General features: G+C 40.2%; 1 protein-coding gene across 1 annotated transcript in view; it reads right to left on the bottom strand.

The window, feature by feature from the left end:
- The window catches only part of LOC136833048 (protein suppressor of hairy wing-like), a 117734-nt gene that overhangs the window by 88017 nt on the left and 7105 nt on the right, over positions 1-22612 (bottom strand). The window contains 3 exon segments of the mRNA XM_067094696.1: positions 6966-7012; positions 7014-7068; positions 7070-7101. Coding sequence (XP_066950797.1) covers positions 6966-7012; positions 7014-7068; positions 7070-7101 — 134 coding nt within the window.

Raw genomic sequence — 22612 nt, 5'->3', positions numbered from 1 at the left:
ACCCACCAAATCCAACAAATACCTGAAAAGATAACCCTGAGAATGGAGACGCCCCTGATGAGCGAGGCGCCTTCGCCGAGACAACCCCACTACTACAGAAAGAGAGTAAATAATGACATCATTCATCCTCCGCCCAATAGCAGCCGTAAAACTACCGGCGTCAGTCGGCATGACATCACGCAACAGCAGGTCAATGGGAACGCTGAATGAGTGATATTCCCAGGTTGCTAAAGATCTGTCAGGTCGAACTTCGCCGCAGACATTTGGCTTGAAGTTCTCACTGCAACCAATCCAATTTGTCCCATGACCCAACGCTGAAGCCCGTGTATAAATTCGGAAGGACCTATGCAATCTGCCAGTCCTCTACTAGCTCCCGCTGGAGAATGACAGAAGAGTCTGTCGAAATGTCGTGGCAACAAGTGTTTAGCAACTATATAAGTTATAATATTCTAACTGTATAGAATATATAAAAAACCAGAATCCAGATTTTTTAAATATAGGAGAGCTGTTAGCACGCACCTCCAATGAAGAGAAGTCTGCAATAAGGAAAACAGAAAAAGTCTTCTACAAAATAAATGCAGCTGAAGCAGCAATAATATTCAATAAAACCTGTTTAAAAGAGGGTCTGCTGCCAAATTATAATAATAATAATAATAATAATAATAATAATAATAATAATATACTGTACTGTAATTACAACATTTATGCATTTCTATTGTAAGTATAATGAAAAAATTTAAACAAACAAATTTCACCTCCAACCTTTTTTCCTGAGCCTTGGAGCTCATGGGGGAAGGTGAACCTGTCAAATATGTCAAGTAACCTGAGAGCAAGGGTTGGGTGGTCAGTGTTGCCGACCACTATGAAGGATAAGGATACGTATACTGTACTGAAAAATCTCTCTCTCTCGCCAAAGGGTGGAATGTGAGAAATAAATATATAGCTAGATAAATAGATACTTAGTTCAGTGATTTAAAAATGTAAAGCTACATCTTTAGAAGACAAAAAACAAACATATAAATTTTTTCTTGTCAGTTGCTTACACACAAACGTGCACCGAAGCCATCCGGAGGGGGACTAAGTCCGCTCATGTGAACATGAGCAGGTATTGCCCCTGGGAAAATGATCATGCACTCTCGGGCGAGAGTGTGGGCTGTCCCAACAACACGCTGCCATCTTCTTCGAGGTCGTGGCCTCTACGTGCGAAGAAAACTGAACAGGGGACCTCATCGATGCTTGTCCAGATGAGCGAACTCACAAGTCGGCATCACCATTACAGGACCCTGTTCTTCGAGCAGCCGAGTCATGGGCCATAAAAGCCACGCCTTGGGTCGTAGAACTTGCAAGGGTTGGGCACTGCCTGCATGCTGCACATTCAATCTCCTTTGATAGGCTGCGCTCCAATCGGTGGACTGAGAGAGCTTACCGAAGACTTGTGGGTCCGTTGGACCCCAGGGCAGAAGAACCTTTGTTGGAATGGGTCAGGGAGAGCTGCACATGCAAGGCATCATAGACTAAGGGGTGTGCAATGGATGACGTTGCTACACAGGGTCCAACAGCGGGATGAGTTTCCAAGTCAAAACCCTGGAGCACCACATAGCAGAAAGTTCTTTGCCAGACTCCTCCTACATCCGGCATCAGTGCCTTGGGAGTCCCATGTACACAGTCTTGGCTCGTGGAAGCCACATCGTGGCTTACCCGAGCACCTGGTTCTCCCACACCGTGGGGATCCGATGGGGCCCCATGACGCAGGTTCCCTGTCGTGTGACATGGGAGAACCTGTGAGAAATCCCAGTGCTTCTTCTGTGGAAGATGACAGACCGTGAGAGGGCCTATGAGCCTTCTTACAGTCGGGAGAAGCAACCTTCTCCTTTAGAAGGAGAAGTGGAGCAGGCGAGAACAGGGGACAAAGAAGATGATGATGAAGATAATGAAGAAGAACGACGCCTCCTCTTCAACTTCCTCTTGCGACCACGTTTGTACTTCTTCACCAAAACTTCCAGGAGAAGACCCTTAGAAGCAGGAGACATTGCAGGAAGCTTGGAAGTTGATGGGATTGGCAAGCGGTGGAAGGTTGTAGGAGCCGTGACCGTAGGAGCGTGACCGTAGTCGCTGTACCCATCGACATCGTAACTGAGGTCGAAGTCCCACCACTGACAGTAGTGGCAGGAAGTAAATATGAGGCACTCTGATTGTGCAATTAGACCCACACTGAGGGCTCCCAGGGAAGACCTAGCAGGTAGGCCAAGGATCACGAAGGTCTTCAAACATCTTGGTGGTCTCTCCCAGACCTGAAAAAGATGGGTTAGTAGGGACTGGCTCCCTTTGCTCTGAGAGGGAATGTTCCCCCTCAGAGCAAACAGAGGAAGCCCTTGAGATATCATGGTAGGCCCCTGCCCTCCCACACAAACTTCCTGATGACGAAGCAACAGGAGAACGCAGGGGAGTGGCTTCTCCCCGAGAGGAGGCAGCAGCAAGAGGTAGATGCATCAGGAGAGAGGGGAGCAATGGTGTCTTCGGAGGAGAATACCTCCAAAGACAGATGGGAAGCCGCTTTTGTACAGCATGCAGCAAAGTCGTGGACCCGATTTCCAGCGATTTTCGTTCAAAAGTCACAAACTGGCAATCTACCTTTGCATTTCTAAATGATACCAAGTTGCAACAATGAAACATTTTGCAACTTCACTCAAAAAAAGGTACAGTTCACTAAGCATGGTTTTACAGTATCAATGCTATATTTTTCATCAAAATATCAGCTAGATCATTGTAAAAACATTAACACAGTAATTTTTAATTATGGTAAATATGAAATGATGTAACTACTTAATGAATTTGACTTTTTAGCCATCATAGTAATGTATTTAACGTGATGAACGTATAAGAGATGTAGTTGTGGGTGTGGTCTAACCAGACATCAACTGTTTAAATGGCTCAGTCTGCCTCTCCTCGCCTTACCCACAGGCCAAGTGCACTTCACCTTCTTGATTATATCATTCTTATTAAGCCCAGGCCTATGAAGAAAATAATGATGCAAGTATACACACACCAAGACTGTGGAGGAATTTACAAATCCTGCTTTATGGTCCTACAGATACCCTTTATAAGTTAATAAGATTTGAAGCAACTAAATACTGTTGCTATCTGAAATATAGCCTAGTATGTTATAAAGTCACTGCATAGGCCTAGACTCCAGACCCATACTATTATTATTATTATTTGAAAAGAGAAACCCACAAGATTCATTTCTTCTCTTTTCACAGTCATGCTATAAAAATGGGTGTTCTAGCAGGTTTATTTCTTAGGGCAATGAGAACATGGACCCTTGTAAGATAGAAAAAGATATAAATTACATTGATAAAAACTTTGATACATTAGCATACCGGAATGGTTCAGAAAAAGGGCACTCAAATAAAGCTAGGAGGATTTTTACTGGGAAAATGCAGAGAGTACATGGAACACAGAACAAGAAAATAGTTTCCTCCTTTATATGCCTAAAATGAAAGAAATTATATAAAAATGAAAGAAATTAAATATAAATTAGTATACCTTTGACAAATACCCGTGAAAAAAACAAAGTATGTAAAAATAAATTGGAAGGAGAAGACAGTAATGCAGATGATATAGGAGTATACATACTAATTGCAACAATTGTGGAGACAAATATGTGGGTGAAACAGGTAGGGGAATAAGGACTAGAATCCAAGAACACAGGAGGGCAGTACAGCTCAACTTCCACAGGGGAGTGCTATAGCTAGGCATTGTCGGGAAAAAGACTATAGATGGATTTAAAAACAGTAGGCTTATATACAAAGCAATAACATCAGTCATAGGAGGGTAGTGAAGGGGCACTCATCAGACAGATTAAAGTGATAGAAGGAAACAAAGGATTTACTCTGAAGATCCCATAAGCCATCTTTTAATATTAAAAGAAGCTAAGATCGACCTCTTCTGACCTGGAGGTTAGGTCTCCTGCCCAACAGACCGATGGTAACTACTCACATACCACAAGGGTTAATACCACTGACCATCAGATCAGGATATCAAACCGTCAGAAGAGATTAACAACTCTCAAGAGAATGGAAACCAGGACAGCCATCATATAAAATGACAGCACAGGGAGAAGAAGTTCCAGAAGATTACAATTTGAACCAGCCTGACTACCCTCATCTCTGGAAAAGGGTCACAGTTAGGACCTGAAAGTACTGAGTTTAAAAGTAACATGTAATATTTACAAGTAAAACAAGTTATACCCAGCAATCTTGTGGGTTTCTTTTCCATCTTCAGAAGAAAAACTGAAAGAAGTTTTTGTTTGATTATTATTATTATTATTATTATACACACACACTGTTGTTGTCATCCTTGCAGAATCTGCAATAACAATAGGTGTGGCTGATAATGTCTGACCTGATTATAGACTCTCATTCCTAAAGTAAAAATAAAATAATAAAAATTTAGAATTAATAATAGTATTTCTAACAGCAAAGATTACTCTCCACTTTGCTTATTTATTTATTTATTATCTTTTCTTCAAACTGAAGAAACCCTCAGGAGACTAGGACTCACGAGCCTTGGCTATAGTCTAAGCCATGGCTTGTAATAATTCTATTGCAAGTATCGAATTCATGATCCTGACTAACATTTGCTTCATACACAAAACTACAAAAGCAAAAACAAGTAATAACTTTGGATTCATATCCCACATGCATCAATTTTTATCATCAGACTATGCTCTGCTTTACTTTTCTTCACTCCATCACGACGCCATCTTCAGAGTTTCACTGTATCCAGGCTGACTGTTCCACAACTCACGGTAGCATACTATTATTATTATTATTATTATTATTACTGCATTATTATTATTATTATTATTATTACCATTTATAATAAACTCCTTGTTGTCATTCTGCAAAAATCTGCACAATAGGTGTGGCTGATAATGTCCGACCTGATTATAGACTTCCATTCCTAAAGTAAAAGTAAAATAATAAAAATCTAGAATATTAGTATTTAATAGCAAAGATTACTTCCACTTTGCTTATTTATTTATTATCTTTTTCTTCAAATTGAAGAAACCTCAGGAGTCTAAAACCAATGTAGCCTTGGCTATAGCTCTGCTAAGGCTTGTAATAATTTATTTCAAGTATCGAAATCATGATCCTGACTAACATTTGTCATACACAAAACTACAAAGGCAAAAACAAGTAATAACTTGGATTCATATTCCAAATGCATTTAATTTTTATCATCAGACTAAGCTCTGCTTAATTTTCTCTTCACTCCATCGCAATGTCCTCTTTTCAGAGTTTCCACTGTATCCAGACTGACTGTTCCACCCACTCAATGGAGTCACGGTAGAGCCAAGGATCATCTACATATTTATTTTCAGTCTGAAATACTATTGTAGCATGAAATATTTTTTATTTTTACATACCAATATATTTAACGACAAGATTCACATAAGTTGACCAACTTTTTCTCAAACAAACACATACCTACAAAGTAAAATATACAATTTAATATGGCCACTTGAGAACACTGCTTGTCCAGTGCAAAAAAATAAAAAGTTGCATGAGTTTTGCTGCACACTGTACCTCCCTCTTCAAAGCCGAAAGCAACCACTGCCTCAAGGGGGACCAATTATGACACTCATCACAACCTTGTTATCGCTGGGTATTGCACTCACGTTTGCAACATTTAGTGCAAACCGAGTGCGGTTGACATCAACAGGGGAAAGGATGCAATTATACTGTTTCCCAAACCAGGCATAACTGCTTAGGTAGCTTATCAAAATGCTTATATGACTTCTGGATTTGGCTATTCATAACCAAAACCAACAAATGGACACAAGCAAAATAATCAGAACATAGCCCGCCATCACAACAGAAAACTGGAGAGGAAAAGCCAGAGCTGAAGTGAAGCGTAGAACAACCAGTTAACATCGGGCAGAGGAAGGCATAGTACATCCGTCTCTGAACAAGGCTATTAAGCAAGTGGTGGATTGCTCAGCAGCGGGAGGTAGTGTGGGTATCCCTCGCCCCTCCCACTGGTAGTTAACTACCGAACAGCCTTGTTGTATTAGAATAGCCTGCTCCAGCTCGCGCTGAAGGTAATTCCTCATGTAAAGACCGACAGTTTGTATTTGTGTAGGAATAAATAGAATTTAGGCGAAAGGCCAAGCACTGGGACCTATGAGATCATTCAGCGTTGAGATGGAAATTGACAGTAAAAGGTTTGGAAAGGTGTAACAGGAGTAAAACCTCAGTTGCAGTTGCACTATGAATCAATTCTAGGAGAAGGTGTAAAGTATAAGAGAATAAGAAAGGAGGTACTGTACAAGTAACTAAAAAGAGCTGCAGCTTAGGGTCAAAGTCACCATGCAAAGAACCTTAAAGAACCTTAAACAATGCCTGCAATGCACTACACGAGGTGCACTGACGGCACTAAATTCTCACGGGAAAAGTAACAGTTGTTTTATCAGTGATATCTCCTATGAGAAAATATATCTGTTTAAAAATTTGGTTTGCTTCAACATAATAAATCATTAATTTTAGTCAGAATTTGAATTTAGGAGGGATGTATGACTGCTTAAAGGAAGGTTCGATGAAAGTAAGGGCCCCAGGACTGGCAGGCCATGGAGGTCCCATTAGAAAGGAAGAGTCCAAGTAAAGTAAAATAAAGCGCATGCATTTTTTGAGGCTATCAACCAAATCGCATGGCTCCATTCCAACACTCAGAAAAAGGCTTCCCTCCTTCAGGGCCATAGCTGCTTCCAGGTTCATCTTTATCTGCTGGTCGTCAGTGCTGCAGACATAAAGTGAGGTATTCACCTGCTGTGGACCTGTGGATCCAAGTTGTGCATGTGCCGACTTCTCCCACTTTCACAGGTTAGACAAATTATTGCAGTGCTCGTGACATCTGGAGACCATAATGGCTACACAGGAGAATGGGGTTTGGGATAAAACAACTTACTCCTTTGTGAGCAGAGTCCATGAAACTTCCTAGCTGCAAGATTTGTAAAAGGATACACCACATGACATACATGGATAAAACCTGCTTTTGGCGTAACTGATGGGTGAGTGTGACATGATTATCATGATTTACCTAAAAAGATATAAATGGCCAGCAAAATAAGTTTGTGTGCAGTGTCCAAAATATTGCTATAATAGGTAAATACATAGTATTTTAAACCAACCTCAAAATTTTACAAAGTAACCTGCATTATTCATTACAGTAACCTCTCAGTTACTCATATTCAAATTACTGAATAAACTGTATATGTAATATAAATTTTCATAATAAAATTTCTTATTTTGATACTTATCTACTGTTAAATTAGCTTATGTCTCCTACGCTGATAGGTGAGTCGGCATTCAAACAAAAAAAAGATGATCACTGGGCTGACCTTAGTTCATTGTCTAGTTCACCTGTTTCTCCACCAGGTGTTTTGAACGTTTTAAGCTCTAGTCAGAATTTTTTACAGCCCACTAAGAAGTGGGAGGCTGGGTGGATGTCACTTAATAGTGGGTGTTTCCAAATAATAAATTTTATTATGAAAATTTATATTATTTGGGATGAACCTATCTAGTGTTAAATTAGATGATTCCTACACTGAGAAAAGAACAGTGGGGGTAGTGCAGCTAGACAAAATTCCAGCTCAGCCAACAAGCCAAAAGCCTCTTGTATGAAACCCAAAAAATATTCTTTTTTACCTGATCTGGATTCCTCTCTGGTAATACTGTTGCCAGAAAGTGATTCCATTCTCTGCAAGGCCTCATGTGTGTGCAGCTTAGAGTTGCCTTGTAGAGAAACCAAACCCTTCTTCAGCCAGCATGGAAGAAGTGGCATGATTGACCCCTGTGCCTGGGGTCCAAAAGCCCTATAAAATGAGTTAATAAAATGTTGTAAAATACATTACCTTTATGATACAAAGGTATGTTCATACTTCATGCTCCCAAAATATTAAAACCGGGATTTAAAACGAAGGGGCCTAAAGGATTGCCTTCTTCAGTTCAGAAAAAGACTACCCACAACTAGTAGCATACTAAGGGCTTTACTGTTTTCAAACACGATTCTGTATACTTATGTAATGAGCTGGCAAAACTAAATTGTACTTCTACTGCGCTTGCATTAATCCCATCCTCAAGCAACAAACTGTTCAATAAAGGTAGATATGGAGCTACTTTCATGCACTAGCCGCATTAAAATTACGTCATTGAGAACCTCATGTTCTTTGGACAAAGATGTTCTAGGTTTCTAAAACCACAAAACAAAGGGTTAATTTTTTGCTACTTAGGCTTTACTTTGACAAAGACATTCTAGGTTTTCTGAAAACCACAAAACAAAAGTTACTTTGCTCTTCCAACCTAAACCTTTCACAAAGACATCAAGGTTTTCTAAAAACCACAAACAAATGGTTAACTTTGACTCTCCGGGCTTAACCTTGACTCAAGATGTTCTAAGTTTCTACAATCACAAAACACAAGGATAACTGCCTCTTCTAGGCTTAACCTATCGAAGTAAGTTTAATTGCCCCAACATGACAGAAAAGTGTTTTTCTTCTTCCCAACAAAAGGTTAAATTGAATTTTGCAGTTCCTAAAAACCTTAGCTTCTAACATCATTCTCAACTCTACAGCAAATGATAAAATAGCAGTCCTTAACAACAGCCTTAAGGAGAAAGCTTGAAATAAATTTACTCTTTTAACTGCTGAGAGTGCTAAATAAAAGAAGGTTTCATTGCAATAAATCAATGGAACTCATCCCAGAGGCTCAAAAGAATCTGCAGATAAAATTTAGACCTGTGTCTCAATTCTAGAGTGAGACTGATACTGAGTTGAAAGGGCTTCGATCTTAACTGATCTCAACACCTTATGGTGCTGATCATCAACCAGATCTGATTGCACAAGATGCAATTACCAAGGAAAGTATGGAACGATAACCTTGAAAACACACAGCAAAGTCTTATTATATCTAAAAAGCTGAGAAAATTTGATGTATACAAGGTTCCAGGATGTTAAAATTCTCTAGAATTGCACTTGAGCAATACACAAACTGCTGCTTCTGACAGGCCATGGTTGTTTCCACTGATTAAGGATAGAACCTATGATACCTTTGAAAATCCCCTTATTGGGAGTGACAGTCAAGCATCTAGCGTTAGCAGAGTGAGTTTGAATGTATAGAATTCATAGTTTGAGTCTATTTCCTTAACGGAAGATAAGAGAGACATTGGATCAAGAGAGCTAGAAAGTTCTAAAAAGATTTGTTTCTGAGGCTACTAGGGCTCTAATGAGTCCCTATACAATTCTGAACTTGAAAATGCTCAATACTTAGAGTAGATAGAGGGGCATTTGGTAAGTCTGAATCAGGCCAAACTTAAAGAAACACATCCACTGCTAAGCCTGAGAGCCTCAAAGGAGTCACGTAATCAACGGGTTGTTGATTGTCTATCTGCATGCCATAATAAGTCTACATCTGAGCGCCCTCTAATCCCACATCCGTTTAAACTGTGGGATGTAATGACACCTGCAGGTAGCTTGTCTGTTCTGAATCCCTAATCGCCAAAAACACTGTCCTTCCACAGTATGAATTATCAAAACCAATATCATGTTGTTCATTTCACTCAAAGAAGCAAACTTCCCACTACAAGTTTGTTTCTGACCAGGGATAAACCTGCTAGGAATCTTTGATGGTCTGTCCACTGCCCTGACATCTAGTAAGTTTACCAGTGTAGTGTTAACCATTCTATATTGTATGTAAGCGTAACGACACTAGTCAAAATTCTTTGTTTCGTATTACACAACAAGAGGGAAAAAACAAAACCTGGATGTAGGTTTAAGAATAAAATGGTCAACTCTTGGTTACAGGCCCTGGCAACAATGATGGTCCTCAATTACTTAAAAATTTAATGAACAATAGCTGTAAGTCTTAAACTCATATGCTGAGACTGTACTGTAATTGAGCCTGATTATTCTGACAAAATCCCTAGTGAGGCCATGTTTCCAAACAGAGAAAGCCCTTACCACTTGGAAGCTTCCTTCAGGGCTAAAATTCTTCAAGCAGCAAGTGCCTACTCGTCTTCTGATAGACCAGCCTGCAAATTCAAGTATCACTGCCACATCACCAGATAAGAATGAGGAAGTTAGGGAAGCTGACTGAAAATCATATTGCACACAGACTGAGCCAAGTAAAGCAACAGATCCTTGGCCTTTAGAATACTGTCAACAGAATTGGTCAACTGGAACCAGTGACTCAGTAGAAAAGATTTCTAGCTCCTAAAAATCGACACCATCCACCTATGGGCAACAGATTCCCTGTGAATACTTATAGAGGTGCTGTACATGAGCCCAAACAAAATTACTTGACCAGCAATACCTCCTCTGTAAATACACCTTGAAGAAACTTGCATGACTGAGGATGTACTGATATCAGAAAGTGTCTCTTGCACACCCACCAAAACATCTGATCGTTCTCTTTGGAGAGTCACTAAAGCCACGATGGAAAAACCAAAAGCATGGGGACAGACACGTAAAGTTATTCAGTCTCAATGTGTCCACTACAGGTCACCAATCTCTGGTTGTTTATGGAGTTAGGAAAAAAGTCAGAGGTAAAAAACCAGTGAATTAACTCCTGATCCATTTCATTCACTCCACCCCATAAACCTACTAAAGAATGAGACTTTTGTTGGAGAAGACAAAGGAACAGCTATAGGAGACTAAAACCAGTGGAGGGTAAAACTTGGGTGCGAACTATACTCCCTTTACTGCTCCTCCGCAGACATGTGGTCTTACCCCAAGTCTCTCCTGGGCATGCCACGAAGCTTGCAACTCAGCCATCTACCATGAACCTGAGAGAGCTGAACGCATCCCAGAAAGGTAAAATTGTGACTTGTACCAAATACCCTCCCCATTGCCTCACCTGTGCAGCACAAGCCTTTACTACAGATATAAGAGCATAAGTGTTCTCACCTCTTCCAAACCAAGTTAGTATAGGCATGAGAACACTAGCCTGCAGTAACAGAAACAAGTTAAAAACTAATGCCCTTCCTCGCTAAACTCCAGCTGGTGCCAAAAACCCTTAAAGCTGGCTCCACAAACTCTCTAAGCTGGCACCAAAAACACACTAAGATGGCGCCAAAAAACACAGTAAGTTGGCACCTCAACCTCTCTAAGCTGATGCAGAGAAGAGGCAAAATACTAAGCAAAAGTTCAATAAAAGATGAAAACTTCAACAATCTAAACTGAGGCTGTTTCAGCATGTCAGTCTTGAGTTCGTCTCTTCACAGGAAAGAGAAAAGAAAACCAAATCTTCTACTGAAGACTGTTTAAGTGCCAATTACGCACCTGTATCAAGAGGTGGTGCTCTGCAACTTCATCAAAAACCAGCTCTGCAACTTCATCAAAAACCAGAAGACAAGCTCTGACAGAACTAAAGGGAGCTTTGTGCTCCCGAGTATGAAAAAACTTACGAAATGCACTCTAATGAAGGAAAAAGCTTGGTTTTCTTCTCCAAATACTTAAAGGACGGCAAAAAACAGGAAGACAACCAAGACCTATTCTCTAGGTCTCTTTCCTCAACTAAATGAGGATACAATGAAGCGTAACGCTCCAGTGAACGCCGAAGACCGAAGGATATTCTTTCAAATCATGATCTTCCGCTAACTTAGGAGACGCGACGATGGGAGCCAACTCCTCGCCACGCAAATCTGACCTGAAGGAAGAATAAACTACGGGAACATTAGCTTGCTGCTGTTCCCCAGAGGAGACACAAGGCAGCAAAGCCAAAGATGAGGCGCAAGCAGTACTACCATTGGTCAAAGAAAATGGGGATCATAGGGGAGGGTAGGGAGAAGAGAGGGCCACACCCACCTCCTCCAAACGTGATTTGATGGGTTGCAGAACGTTCCCAACTGACAAGTCGTTAGTAATAGGGCAGCTAGAATAGCATCTAGATTGGAAACAACCAAAGAATCAGAAACCATAGTCTGATGAGAAGAAGAAACATTAACAAAGCCAGAGCAAGATGATTCACCGAAAGCTGAAGAAACAGCATGTAAAAAGTGAACAGCAGTTAGAGGAATAGTTGAAAAAGACTTAGACTGTGACGTTAGCAAAGGACGAAATAGGAGTAGCAATAGAGCCAACGTAACCTAGTTTTGACAACTTACTACAGGCATACTATCACCAACAATGTCTAGATCTATCTTCTTATTCTTATCTGTGTAAACAATTTCAAAACTATCCACTGAAGACGACGAGTTCGAAATTTTATGTAATGATTTACGTTACCAAAGCTGTCCTTAGGCAAACGCATTAAATGAGATTTAGACCATAAAAAGGAGAAGTAGGTATTGACGAGCACAGAAACCCATTGCCCCAAAAACTGACCTGGTTCCCTAGTAGCTGACTCTTTCGCAAAGTCCCACTATTCCAGGGCAGTCGAAGGCTCGGGCTACAAACAGGCTTGGGCACAATACCTTATTTCTAAAAGAGGAAAGCGAAAAAGAAAGCACACTATGGGGGAATTCGGAATGGTTCCCTGTCACGAACTCAGTTAAACTTGTAATAGAACTTAAAATAAGGTTAACGTCTTGTTCTAACTTCTCGATACACTTTTCCTGAACCAAAAGGGGAGCAGAAGGCAGAGCTACAAAGGAAGTCTAAACACTGGCACTATCAAAATGCCTAGCCTGAGTAAGGATAGCTACAGATGAAAGGACAAAAGTAGGGATGAACTGACAGGTTCAAGTCCTGAGCTGCCTAATTGCTTTCGCAATCTACCAGCTTCCCTTCTTTCCCTACATCTGACAAAGTCAAGCATAAAGTCCTCAGACCAATCCCTACATTCCCCATATTTAGTTTCGAGATCACACTCTGTACCCCTGCAGCCAGTACAAAACGAATGTTGATCTACTTCAAATTCAACATCCTGCTTACATAAAAATCATTTCTACATAGCCAGATGTTATTCGTTTTGCTTATGGTGGAAGACATCCTAAGAAAATGAAATTACAATACCGTAAACAGGTGCAAAACAGCCAAACTTCACAGAATACCAACAGTCACTTTTTCCGAATGGCGGCAAGGAGAATTCTAACTAGAGCTCAAAACATTCAAACACACCTGGTGGAGAAACAGGTGAACCAAACAGTCTTGTGGGTCAGCAAAGCGATCTTCTTCTTTTTGTTTGAATGCCACCTCGCCTATCGCTGCAGGAGATATAAGCTAATTTAACAGTAGGTAGGGTTCAACCCAAATAATGCCATATCTGAAAAGACAACAGAAAACATGAACATGAAAAATAATAAAGGAGAGAACAGTAATTTCAGGGGTAAATTGAGCTTTCTTGATAAGAATGCTGATTGATGCTGTCAAAATTTTTGGTAATTATCCGAACCACAAACTCAGAAAGTATAAAATGTGCATGCAGTTCATAGAATACCCTGATGGCAGAATTCATGGTCTGGTAAATGTGTTTAAGAATTTTTAAGCAAGATTATAACTTAGGACTCTGTCTAACCAACAAGAATGTAGGCAAAAATTTTTTGCATAATGGGTTAGCATTAGGGAGAAGTGTCTCAAAACAAGCACTGGTAACAATAACATGGATTGATAAACACTTCTCCAACCAACACGGGTGATCCACAGACCCTATCATTATTAATAAACTGAAAGAGTACGTAAACAAAGACTTTTTTAGTAAAATTGTTATTTATTTATCTGCAATCACCACTATCAGTACTTACTTTCTGCTAAATGCAGTGAAAAAAGCACAAAATATTATACCTATTATCATTGTAGGCACAGCCTATAATAATGTACGTACCTCCTGAAACTTAACAATGACAGAGGCATTCATGTTCATATCTAGTTCACCTTTAAAAAGTATCAGCTTTAACAGCAAGGATTGTTGTACATGAACAGCATAGAAAGACAACATATTGACGATGTGAGCATGAGTATACAGTACTGTACGTACTTCTTACAATCAGGGCTTTTTCTTAATTACAGAATCTCAGGACATGACTGATATTGGAGAAACAAATCAGCAGTTATATATCTGTACATATATTTAAGGATAAACCTGTACAGATAGCTTTCAGGAATCTGTTCCATTTCCCTTTCCAAGCTGACATGTTGATATAACACCCCAATCAAGTTAACATAAAAGGACTCAAAACAAGCAATGTTGTTAATAAACTATGGAACCAGTCTTCAAACATAGATCAGGCACCGCCGTCGTTTTCTGATGAAACCCCTGCCAGTCGTCTAGAATGTCTGACTGGTCCTTGCCCAATGTGGTTGTTTTGATGGTCTTCAGCAGCATAGGCACCGGCAGCATTGGTTACTGGAAGTAACCAAGTTACCTGAATGGGAGAAAAAAGGCAACCGCAGCATCGGATGTGGATAACGAGACATCACTATCATAATGGTCTTTATTCTTAAATCCTTTAATATATTTCCTGGAAATAAGATTGTTGGTGAATTTATCTTCATGCGTAAAAGATTTATTGCCTTCCGTAAATAAACCACTATCTGTCGCTGAACCCTCAACTAGTCTTCTTATGCCAACATCTTTACTTCTAAAAATTACTTTAGATTCTGCCCAATTCATGCGGTAGTCGAGCTAAGGATTGACGCTATACATAGAAATAATGCCCCTGATTTTTATGAAATTTTATATATATATATATATAAGGTGATGTTCCAGAAAAAATTTGAGAGTGATCGTGATGATTATTTTGGATTTTATTAAAAAAAAAAAAAAAAATAAAAAAATTAAAAATGATTCACCCTTCATTTTTAGAGCTATTAAATGCGGCTTCATACACAGAAAGTAAATCATAGTATAAAAAAATAATGAAGAGTTTTTCACTTTTCCTTTTTTTGATGCTATGGGGTGAGGCGATTCCCCAAATTTGTATAATTTGATTATCATGGGTTCCGCGTCAACCTAAGAAAAGATCTAGCCCAAACAATATTCGTCTTTTCTTTTCCTCTTTCCAATGGTATATTTAACTTTAAAATCGGCCTAAAAATAAAATGTTTGTGAAGTTAAAGTGCAAAAAGTGAGAACTAAGAAAAACTGTAAAGATCAACAAGTGGGTTTTTTTGGCACTTGTGGAAAAACTATCTTAGAGCATTATTTTGGCTTGATTTCGATCCAGGTCACCCCCCCTCTATAAAAGGCATTATTCGGGCTTGAGGCGCAGGGCATCATCAAGTACCACCTGATTCTCCATTGCTGCCTGGTTTGAAACTAAGAAACTAAAAGTTTAGTAGCCACTTCAGGCTGATACCTTTGACTCATTTTCAGTCGTTTTTTCACTTGGTCTTTTGGTCTTTGAGCTTTGATTTCAAGTCTTTTTGTCTCTCAATGAAGAACTCTCTATACTTTCACTTGTGCCAAAATAGATGTGTTAGTAAGAATTTCTACAGCCGTTGTGTCTAATTTCTCAATATTTATCTCACTCAACTGATGGTGCTGAGATTTTTAATGCATCTGGGCTTATTGGGGCAATTAACTGTAAACCTACACATTGGCACTTCATTAAAATATCAGTATCCCATCCATTGGGAGAGACTTGACCTGAACTTTTACCCTCTTAAATTTCCTACCTTGCATCTAATACCCAACACTTATGCTATCTAACTGAGGTCTAGATATAATGAACTTGTCATCATATACTCCCTTTTCATCATCCTTTATTTATTTTATCAACTGTATATTTTGAAGGTGGAAAGTAGATTGATTGTATTTAGAGTTACTGGATGTTAAAAAAACGGCAAAACACCGCAAATAGCAAAAATTGCTCAGAGTAAAAGTTGCCTGCCACCCACTTTCAATGTCTGGGGCAATTGACCTGCACCTTGTCCACAGTCTCAGTGTCTCTTAGACATGCATTACCAAGGAACAAGCTACTGTTGTTGCTAGACATAGGAGATAAGTGTGATATAAAACTAAAATAATTAATAAATTAGGCGAATAAAGGAAAAATGACAATAGTCTTTAGGAGCCAAACGTCAGCCCTACTCATGTGTGGGGCGGAGGCCCAAAACCCCATCAATGTTTATTATTTCAAAAAAATGCTTTGGTCATGGATAACGAAGGCGTGCTGCTTATGTCTTACGGCCATTTAACCATTTTTTTAAATTTGAAAAATATTCATCAAAAAATCGGGAAGAGGCGTTCCTTAAGACTGTGACTAACCAACACGTTTTCCATGTAACTTGTAATCGCTTTTTGGTGTTCCTGATATTTGTGAGCAACCCTCACCACTTCCCAAATTATTAGAGTCACACTTGCACAGGGAATTCTCATAAAAACACCACATGTTTATTGTTATGATTCTGTGTACTATTGTTGAGTATAAGAAGTATTTTATGGTGTTATTATAATTATAGACTATATTTATTCTATCATTATGATTTTGTTTATGTTTATTCTATTCTGTCACTGTGGATTAAAAGGAGTGCAAGATGACAATACATAAATTTTGTATGGTCTTTGAGAACCTATAGAAATATCCTTCTAGCCTTTTTAAATGCATTATTAATAAAATACCTAGGTAACAAATTTTTTTTTAAACATCTTCAATGTGTTTAAGTTTTGTCAACGGGTCAGGATCGCAAATTTCTCAAAGCTTCAAAACAAATTGACCAAGATGTTGGTTTTAACTTCATTTTGTGGCATGAGAAAAATGAATATAAGTTTTCGCAATTAGCTCTTTGATGACACTTCTCGTACATAAATTTAAAGGCAAAGTTACTGGGGGGCATGGTAAACTCAATATGTCCAAAAAGGGTTAAACTTATCGTCTGTTTCCATGTTCTCGCTGTGAACTGAATAGAGGCAAAATCCATTAACATACTGAAGAAAATTATCGTACCTACTGGTTACTAAAAATAAATGAAACAGTCATCCCGATGATCTCACCCAAAAATGTCTCAGTGAAGGTTTTAGTTTTGCAGGAACTCCAGTTTCCAAAAAAATTCCCATGACAAATTAATAGACGGGGAGACAAAGGAGACCATTGAAACACTCAAACATTTGCCTACATCCTTCTTTAGCTGTTAAAGGAAAAGACTGTGGAGGAGACACAAAGTCGAACTAGATCCAGGAATTTTTCAGTGGTTATAGCAAAGCTAATGTTACATACATCCGACTGTTCTCTGAGTTTATTAAGTACATATTCTAATGGCACATTTGTGAAAAGAGCTGTTTCAATAGGGTCTCCTTTGTCTCCCATTCTAGCCAATTTATGCATGGAATTTGTGGAAACTGAAATTCTGCAGAACTGTGGACCTTCACTGAAACACATTTTTGGGTAAGATACATGGATGATATTTTCATTATTTTTAAAGGTAACCTTTCAGATTTTCATAATTTCTTCCAGTACGTTAATGGAATTTGTCTCATTATTCAGTTCACAACAGAACATGAAAAAGACGATAAACTACCTCTCTTTTGACACACTGACCATGCCCCAGTAACTTTGCGCATCTTTAAATTTACAGTGTACTGTAAAGAAACTAATGCAGAAACTTAATATCTATTTTTCTCCTGGTAACAATAATAAAGTTAAACCAACATCTTTGCCAATTTTGTTTTGAGAGCTTTGAAAATTTCTGACTTCATCGCACAGAGAACTTAAACACATCAAAGATGTTTTAAAACTTTGTTACCCTGAATATTTTATTAGTAATGCTTTTAAAGAGCTAGAGGGATATTCTATATAGGTTCTCAAAAGAACATGATAAAAGAAAATGGTCTTTAATAATAAAATAAATTTTTGGAACCAGCACCTGGTAGATGCTATAGCTTAATCCCTGAGTGGTCATGAATGGTTGCAAAACCAAGGCAATACTCAGGGTCACTTGGTGGCTGTGAGCCCTCTACCCAGGTACCTGGAACCACACCAGGTGTTCCTCAGATCTTCCATGCCCATAGTCTCTAGAAAAAGGAGGGTGGGATCTAATAATATAACTTACTAACTATGTTCAAAAATTTATTTTATTATGAAAATATCATTTTTAAACATCTGACTTACCTGGTAGTTATATATAGGTGATGGACACTTTGGTGAAGGGTCAGAGACAGCCAGCAACATCTTGAATTTTCAATAGGAACAACAATTGACCAACTTAATTTCTTACCTGGTTTAAGGAAGAAATCAATGAACTCCCCTCATTATGTCTGCTTTCCTTAAGAGTCCAGCCCGATCCACCAGGGGCTGAAGACCTTAGGAGCTGCCAACCGGTGTACCAACCTCTATGGAAAGACAGACAACCTATAATACCCTTGTTCAACTCAAGTTTTGGAGTTTGAAGGACTTGAACAAACTGTTAACCTGACTAAAATCAATGATTGCCCACTAAAGATTGCGCCCAATCTTCACATCTGTCAACTGGAACAGTTCAACCATTCCAAGGCAAGAATCAAGGGCATTAGATTTATGGGATTGCAGGGGTAGTCCCTTCTGGAACCTGTCTATAGCTTAAATGGTCCAGTGGGAAAAATTCAAAAGCGTTGCAGATTTGCTTCAAGTAATGTGATAGCAAACACTGACTTGCTTCTCCAGAAGGTAGAGTCCATGATACTTTTGTAGGGACCTATTCTGTCTAAAGGTTACAGAGGTTGCAACCCGCTCTGCATCATGGGTTTAACTTTTAGAATTTGGTCCGGCTTCCTATCTCTGAATGCGCTTTCCCCATCAACTGTCTTATGAAAAAGGATAACGTCCCTTTGACATTGGTAGGGAGGGCTTTTTGACTGAACACCAAAGCGCTCTGACTTGCCTCGTAAACTCTTAGTCCTTTGCAGGTATGTTTCAGAGCTCTTACCGGAAAGAGGACTCTCTCTAACTCCTCACCTGCATATCTGTCAGATTCAGGAATCTCCAACGCCTTGGGCCAGGGTTGTGAAGGACGAATTCTTAGCTAAAAACCCCAGTTGTAGAGAGCAGAATGTTTTGCCGTTCCTAAAACCACGGTTTGCTGAAGGCATGTACTTCACTGACTCTTTTTAGCTGTACAAACTAAATCAAAAAACAGAGTCTTCATGGTGAGATCTTTAAATGAAATCTCTTGCAAAGGTTCGAACCTATTTCCCATAAGAAACTTTAAGAACCACGTCTAAGTTCCACGCTGGTGAGTTCTGCCTTTTCTCCTGGTAGTCTCAATGATCTGAGAAGATCTTGGAGATCTTTATTGCTGGCAATCCAAGTTTCTGTGTCTGAAGACAGCTGCCAACATGCTCCTGTATCCTAATAGTCGAGGCTGAAAGTTAAGTCTCCTCTTAAGGTAAAGAAGAAAATCCATATCTGGGTCAGAGGTACTGGAAGAGGAAATAGAATTGTCCTTACACCAACCTCTAAAAATATCCCACTTGGATTGGTATACCTTGATGGTAGATGACCTTCTTTGCTCTTGATAACGTTTAGCTCTGCTGCCTCCTTTAAAAAACCTCTAGCTCTTGCCACGAGTTTTTTGATAGTCTGAAGGCAGTCAGCTGTAGACCTGGAGGTTTGGTGATACCTTTTCAAATGGGGTTGTTTGAGAAAGATCTGGTCTTAGAGGCAGACTTCTCAGTGTCCATCATCCATTCCCGTACCTCTGTGAACCATTCTCTTGTCAGCCAAAAGGGACAACTAGAGTCATCCTGGTGCTCTCGTGGGACACGAACTTCTGAATAACTTTGTTTAAGATCTTGAGCGGGAAAAGCGTAAACGTCTAGACTGGACCAATCCAAAAGGAACGCATCTATGTCACGTTGCCTCGATCTGGCACGGGGAGAACAGTAGGTTTCCATCCTCTTCATTTGAGCTGTGGCGAAGAGGTCTATGCATGGACATCCCAAATCGCCACAATTCTTTGCAGACATCTTGGTGAAGAGTCCATTCTGTTGCCAGGACTTGACCTTTCCTGCTCAGACTGTCTGCTCTCACATTCCTTTCCCCCTTGAATGAAACGTGTCAATAAGTAACATTCTTCTCTTTGGCCCAGAGAAGGAGTTTTTTGGCGTCTCGTACAGCGACCTGGAGTGGGTTCTGCCTTGCTTGTTGATGTAGGCCAACGCCGTCGTGTTGTCGGAGTTGACCTGAACGACTTTGTCTTGGACTGAGTGTTGTAACTCTTTGAGCTAAAAAATATTGCAGTCAGCTCCTTTTGATTTATGTGGAGCTTCTCTTGCCCTCTGGTCCAGGATCCCAAGATCTCCAACTTTCCCAATGTTGCTCCCCACCCAGTGTCCGACCCAGCGTCGGAGAACAACACTAGGTCTGGGTTCCTCTGTTTTAATGAAAGGCCCTCCTGAAGTTTTAGGGGATCGATTCCACCATAGAAGGCATTGTTTCATTGTCTCTGAAATGGGGAATACACTCTGTCTCTAACCCCTTTTCTGCTCCAATTTTTGATTGAGATGGAACTGGAGTGGGCGAAGGTTTATCTTCCTAAAGAAACAAACTGTTCTAGTGAGGAAAGGGTCCTAGCAGACTCATCCATTCTCTCACCGAGAGCGTTTCCCCAGAAAATCCTTTAGTTTTTACAAGGCCTGTTCCATCCTTGATGGTGATGGAAAACCCTGAAAATCCCGAGACTGAATCCTCATCCCAAGGTACAGGATCTCTTGGGATGGGATAGATGTGACTTCTGCTCTGTTTACCAGAAGTCCTAGTTCCTCCTGATAAACAGAGTCGTTGAAGATCCTCCAGACAGCGATTGAAGGAAGGAGCTCTGAGGAGCCAGTCGTCCCAGATACAGAGAGGCCTGATGCCTCTTGTGTGCAGCATTCCAGCTACATTTTTCATCAGTCTCGTGAATATTTGAGGAGCGGTGCTAGGTCAAACAAAGGCTCGAAACTGGAATACCTCTTCCTTGAAGATGAATCTCAGGTATTTCTTGGAGCTCGGGTGGATAGGGATGTGGAAATATGCATCCTGAAGATCCATAGAACCATCCAGTCGCGTGTTGTCTGACTGCTGCTAACACTGATTTTGTTGTTTCCATCGTGAAATTTTGTCTTTTGTACAAAGACGTTGAGGGCACTCACGTCCAGTACTGGTCTCCATCCCCCGAGCTCTTGGGAACCAGGAAAAAACGTTGTAAAAACCTGGAGAATCCAGATTTTGTGCTTTCTCTAGCCTGTTCTTCTGCAATAATAGCAAACTTGCTGTTGAATTGCCTGTGCCTTGGACTCTCTTTGTATCTGGGCGACAGATCTATTGGTTTGTCTGCCAAGGGGCTTTCTTAGGAAAGGGATTTTGTACCCCATCCTTGAGGTAGTTGAATGGACCATGGATCCGCTCCTCTTTCTTCCACACCTGCCAGAAGTTGAACAGCCTGGCACCTACCGCTGCCTGAAGGAAGAAGAAACGCAGGTCTGTTTCTTCTTGTCTAGAGCCTCTTCTTGTATGATCCCCCTTTTGACAGTGGATCTAGGAACCTCTACTGAGGAGTCTGCCCTCAAAGGGAGATCCTGAAACACAGGGGCTCAGCCTATACTCTTTGAGACATGAAAGTCATGGTAAGACTTTTTCTTGCTGTTTTGGTGATTAGATCTTGTGTGGTTTTCTGAGCTAGGATGAAGAGACCTCTTTTACTAAGTCTTGAGGAAGAGGTGAGAGGAAAAGGAGCATAAATTAGTTCTGATTTTTGACTGGATGTAACCCCATTGGCAAAGAAAGAGCAAAGATGGGCCCTTTTCTTTCAGACCCCTGCTGAAAAGCGAGCTGCCAATTCGTTGGCACCATCTCTGAGCCTTTTATCCATACACGACATCAGATGAAAATTCTTTGGTGTCAGAAGTCGTGTTGAATAATCCCATCTTTCTTCCAGGAAGCTCCCAGGGTCCAGTCCAGAAAATTAAAGACCTCAAAGGCCCTAAAAATTCCTTTGAGGAGGTGGTCCAACTCTGATGTTGACCAGCAAAACTTCGTTTCCCCATGGCCCTCGGCGAGATGAGTCACAAGATTAAGAAGTCTCCTGGGAAGAGGCAGGTATTCCGAAGCGAGCGATTCTCCAGTTTGATACCAAAATATTGACCTTGAAGCTAGTTTGGCTGGAGGAAAAGCAAACACTGTCTTTCCTTGTTCCTTCTTTGAAAGCATCCATTCATTCATAATTTTAAGAGCTCTCTTCAGGCGAACCATACACATGATACATTGTAGTAAAAGCTGCCCTCTTGGAAGTGTTCCAAGAGTAAATTCCAAGGTGGGGAACGAGGAGCCTCTGGATAAAAGTTTTCAGAAAGCTCCGAAACAGTTTTGCATCAACTTTTTTCAAGTCTGATGAAAAGTTGATGGCCTTTAATATCTTCTTCCAGTAGTTCTCCATCTCATAGGATCATCAGAGACTGAAGGATATCAATTCTCCTTCTTCTCACCAAAGCTGTACAAAACCGAGGTAGCGGCTGTCTTTCAAATAGTCCCTGGCGGCAAACTGGAATCAGTCTCAAAACGGCCTGGCGATAACGGCGTCCATCTTCTGTAGTGAATCAACTAACGTCCTGGCGCCAATATCATGACAGATTCATGATGCCTGGCGTCCAACTGCGGACGCCTGGCGTCCTGGCGCCCAATTACTGAAATAGATCTTAGTTGTCCTGGCGTCCATCTTCAT

This window comes from Macrobrachium rosenbergii, chromosome 51 (assembly GCF_040412425.1).
Source record: "Macrobrachium rosenbergii isolate ZJJX-2024 chromosome 51, ASM4041242v1, whole genome shotgun sequence".
NCBI lineage: Eukaryota > Metazoa > Arthropoda > Malacostraca > Decapoda > Palaemonidae > Macrobrachium > Macrobrachium rosenbergii.
Note: the sequence above shows the minus strand (reverse complement) of the source record. Positions and strands in the feature narration are given on the sequence as shown.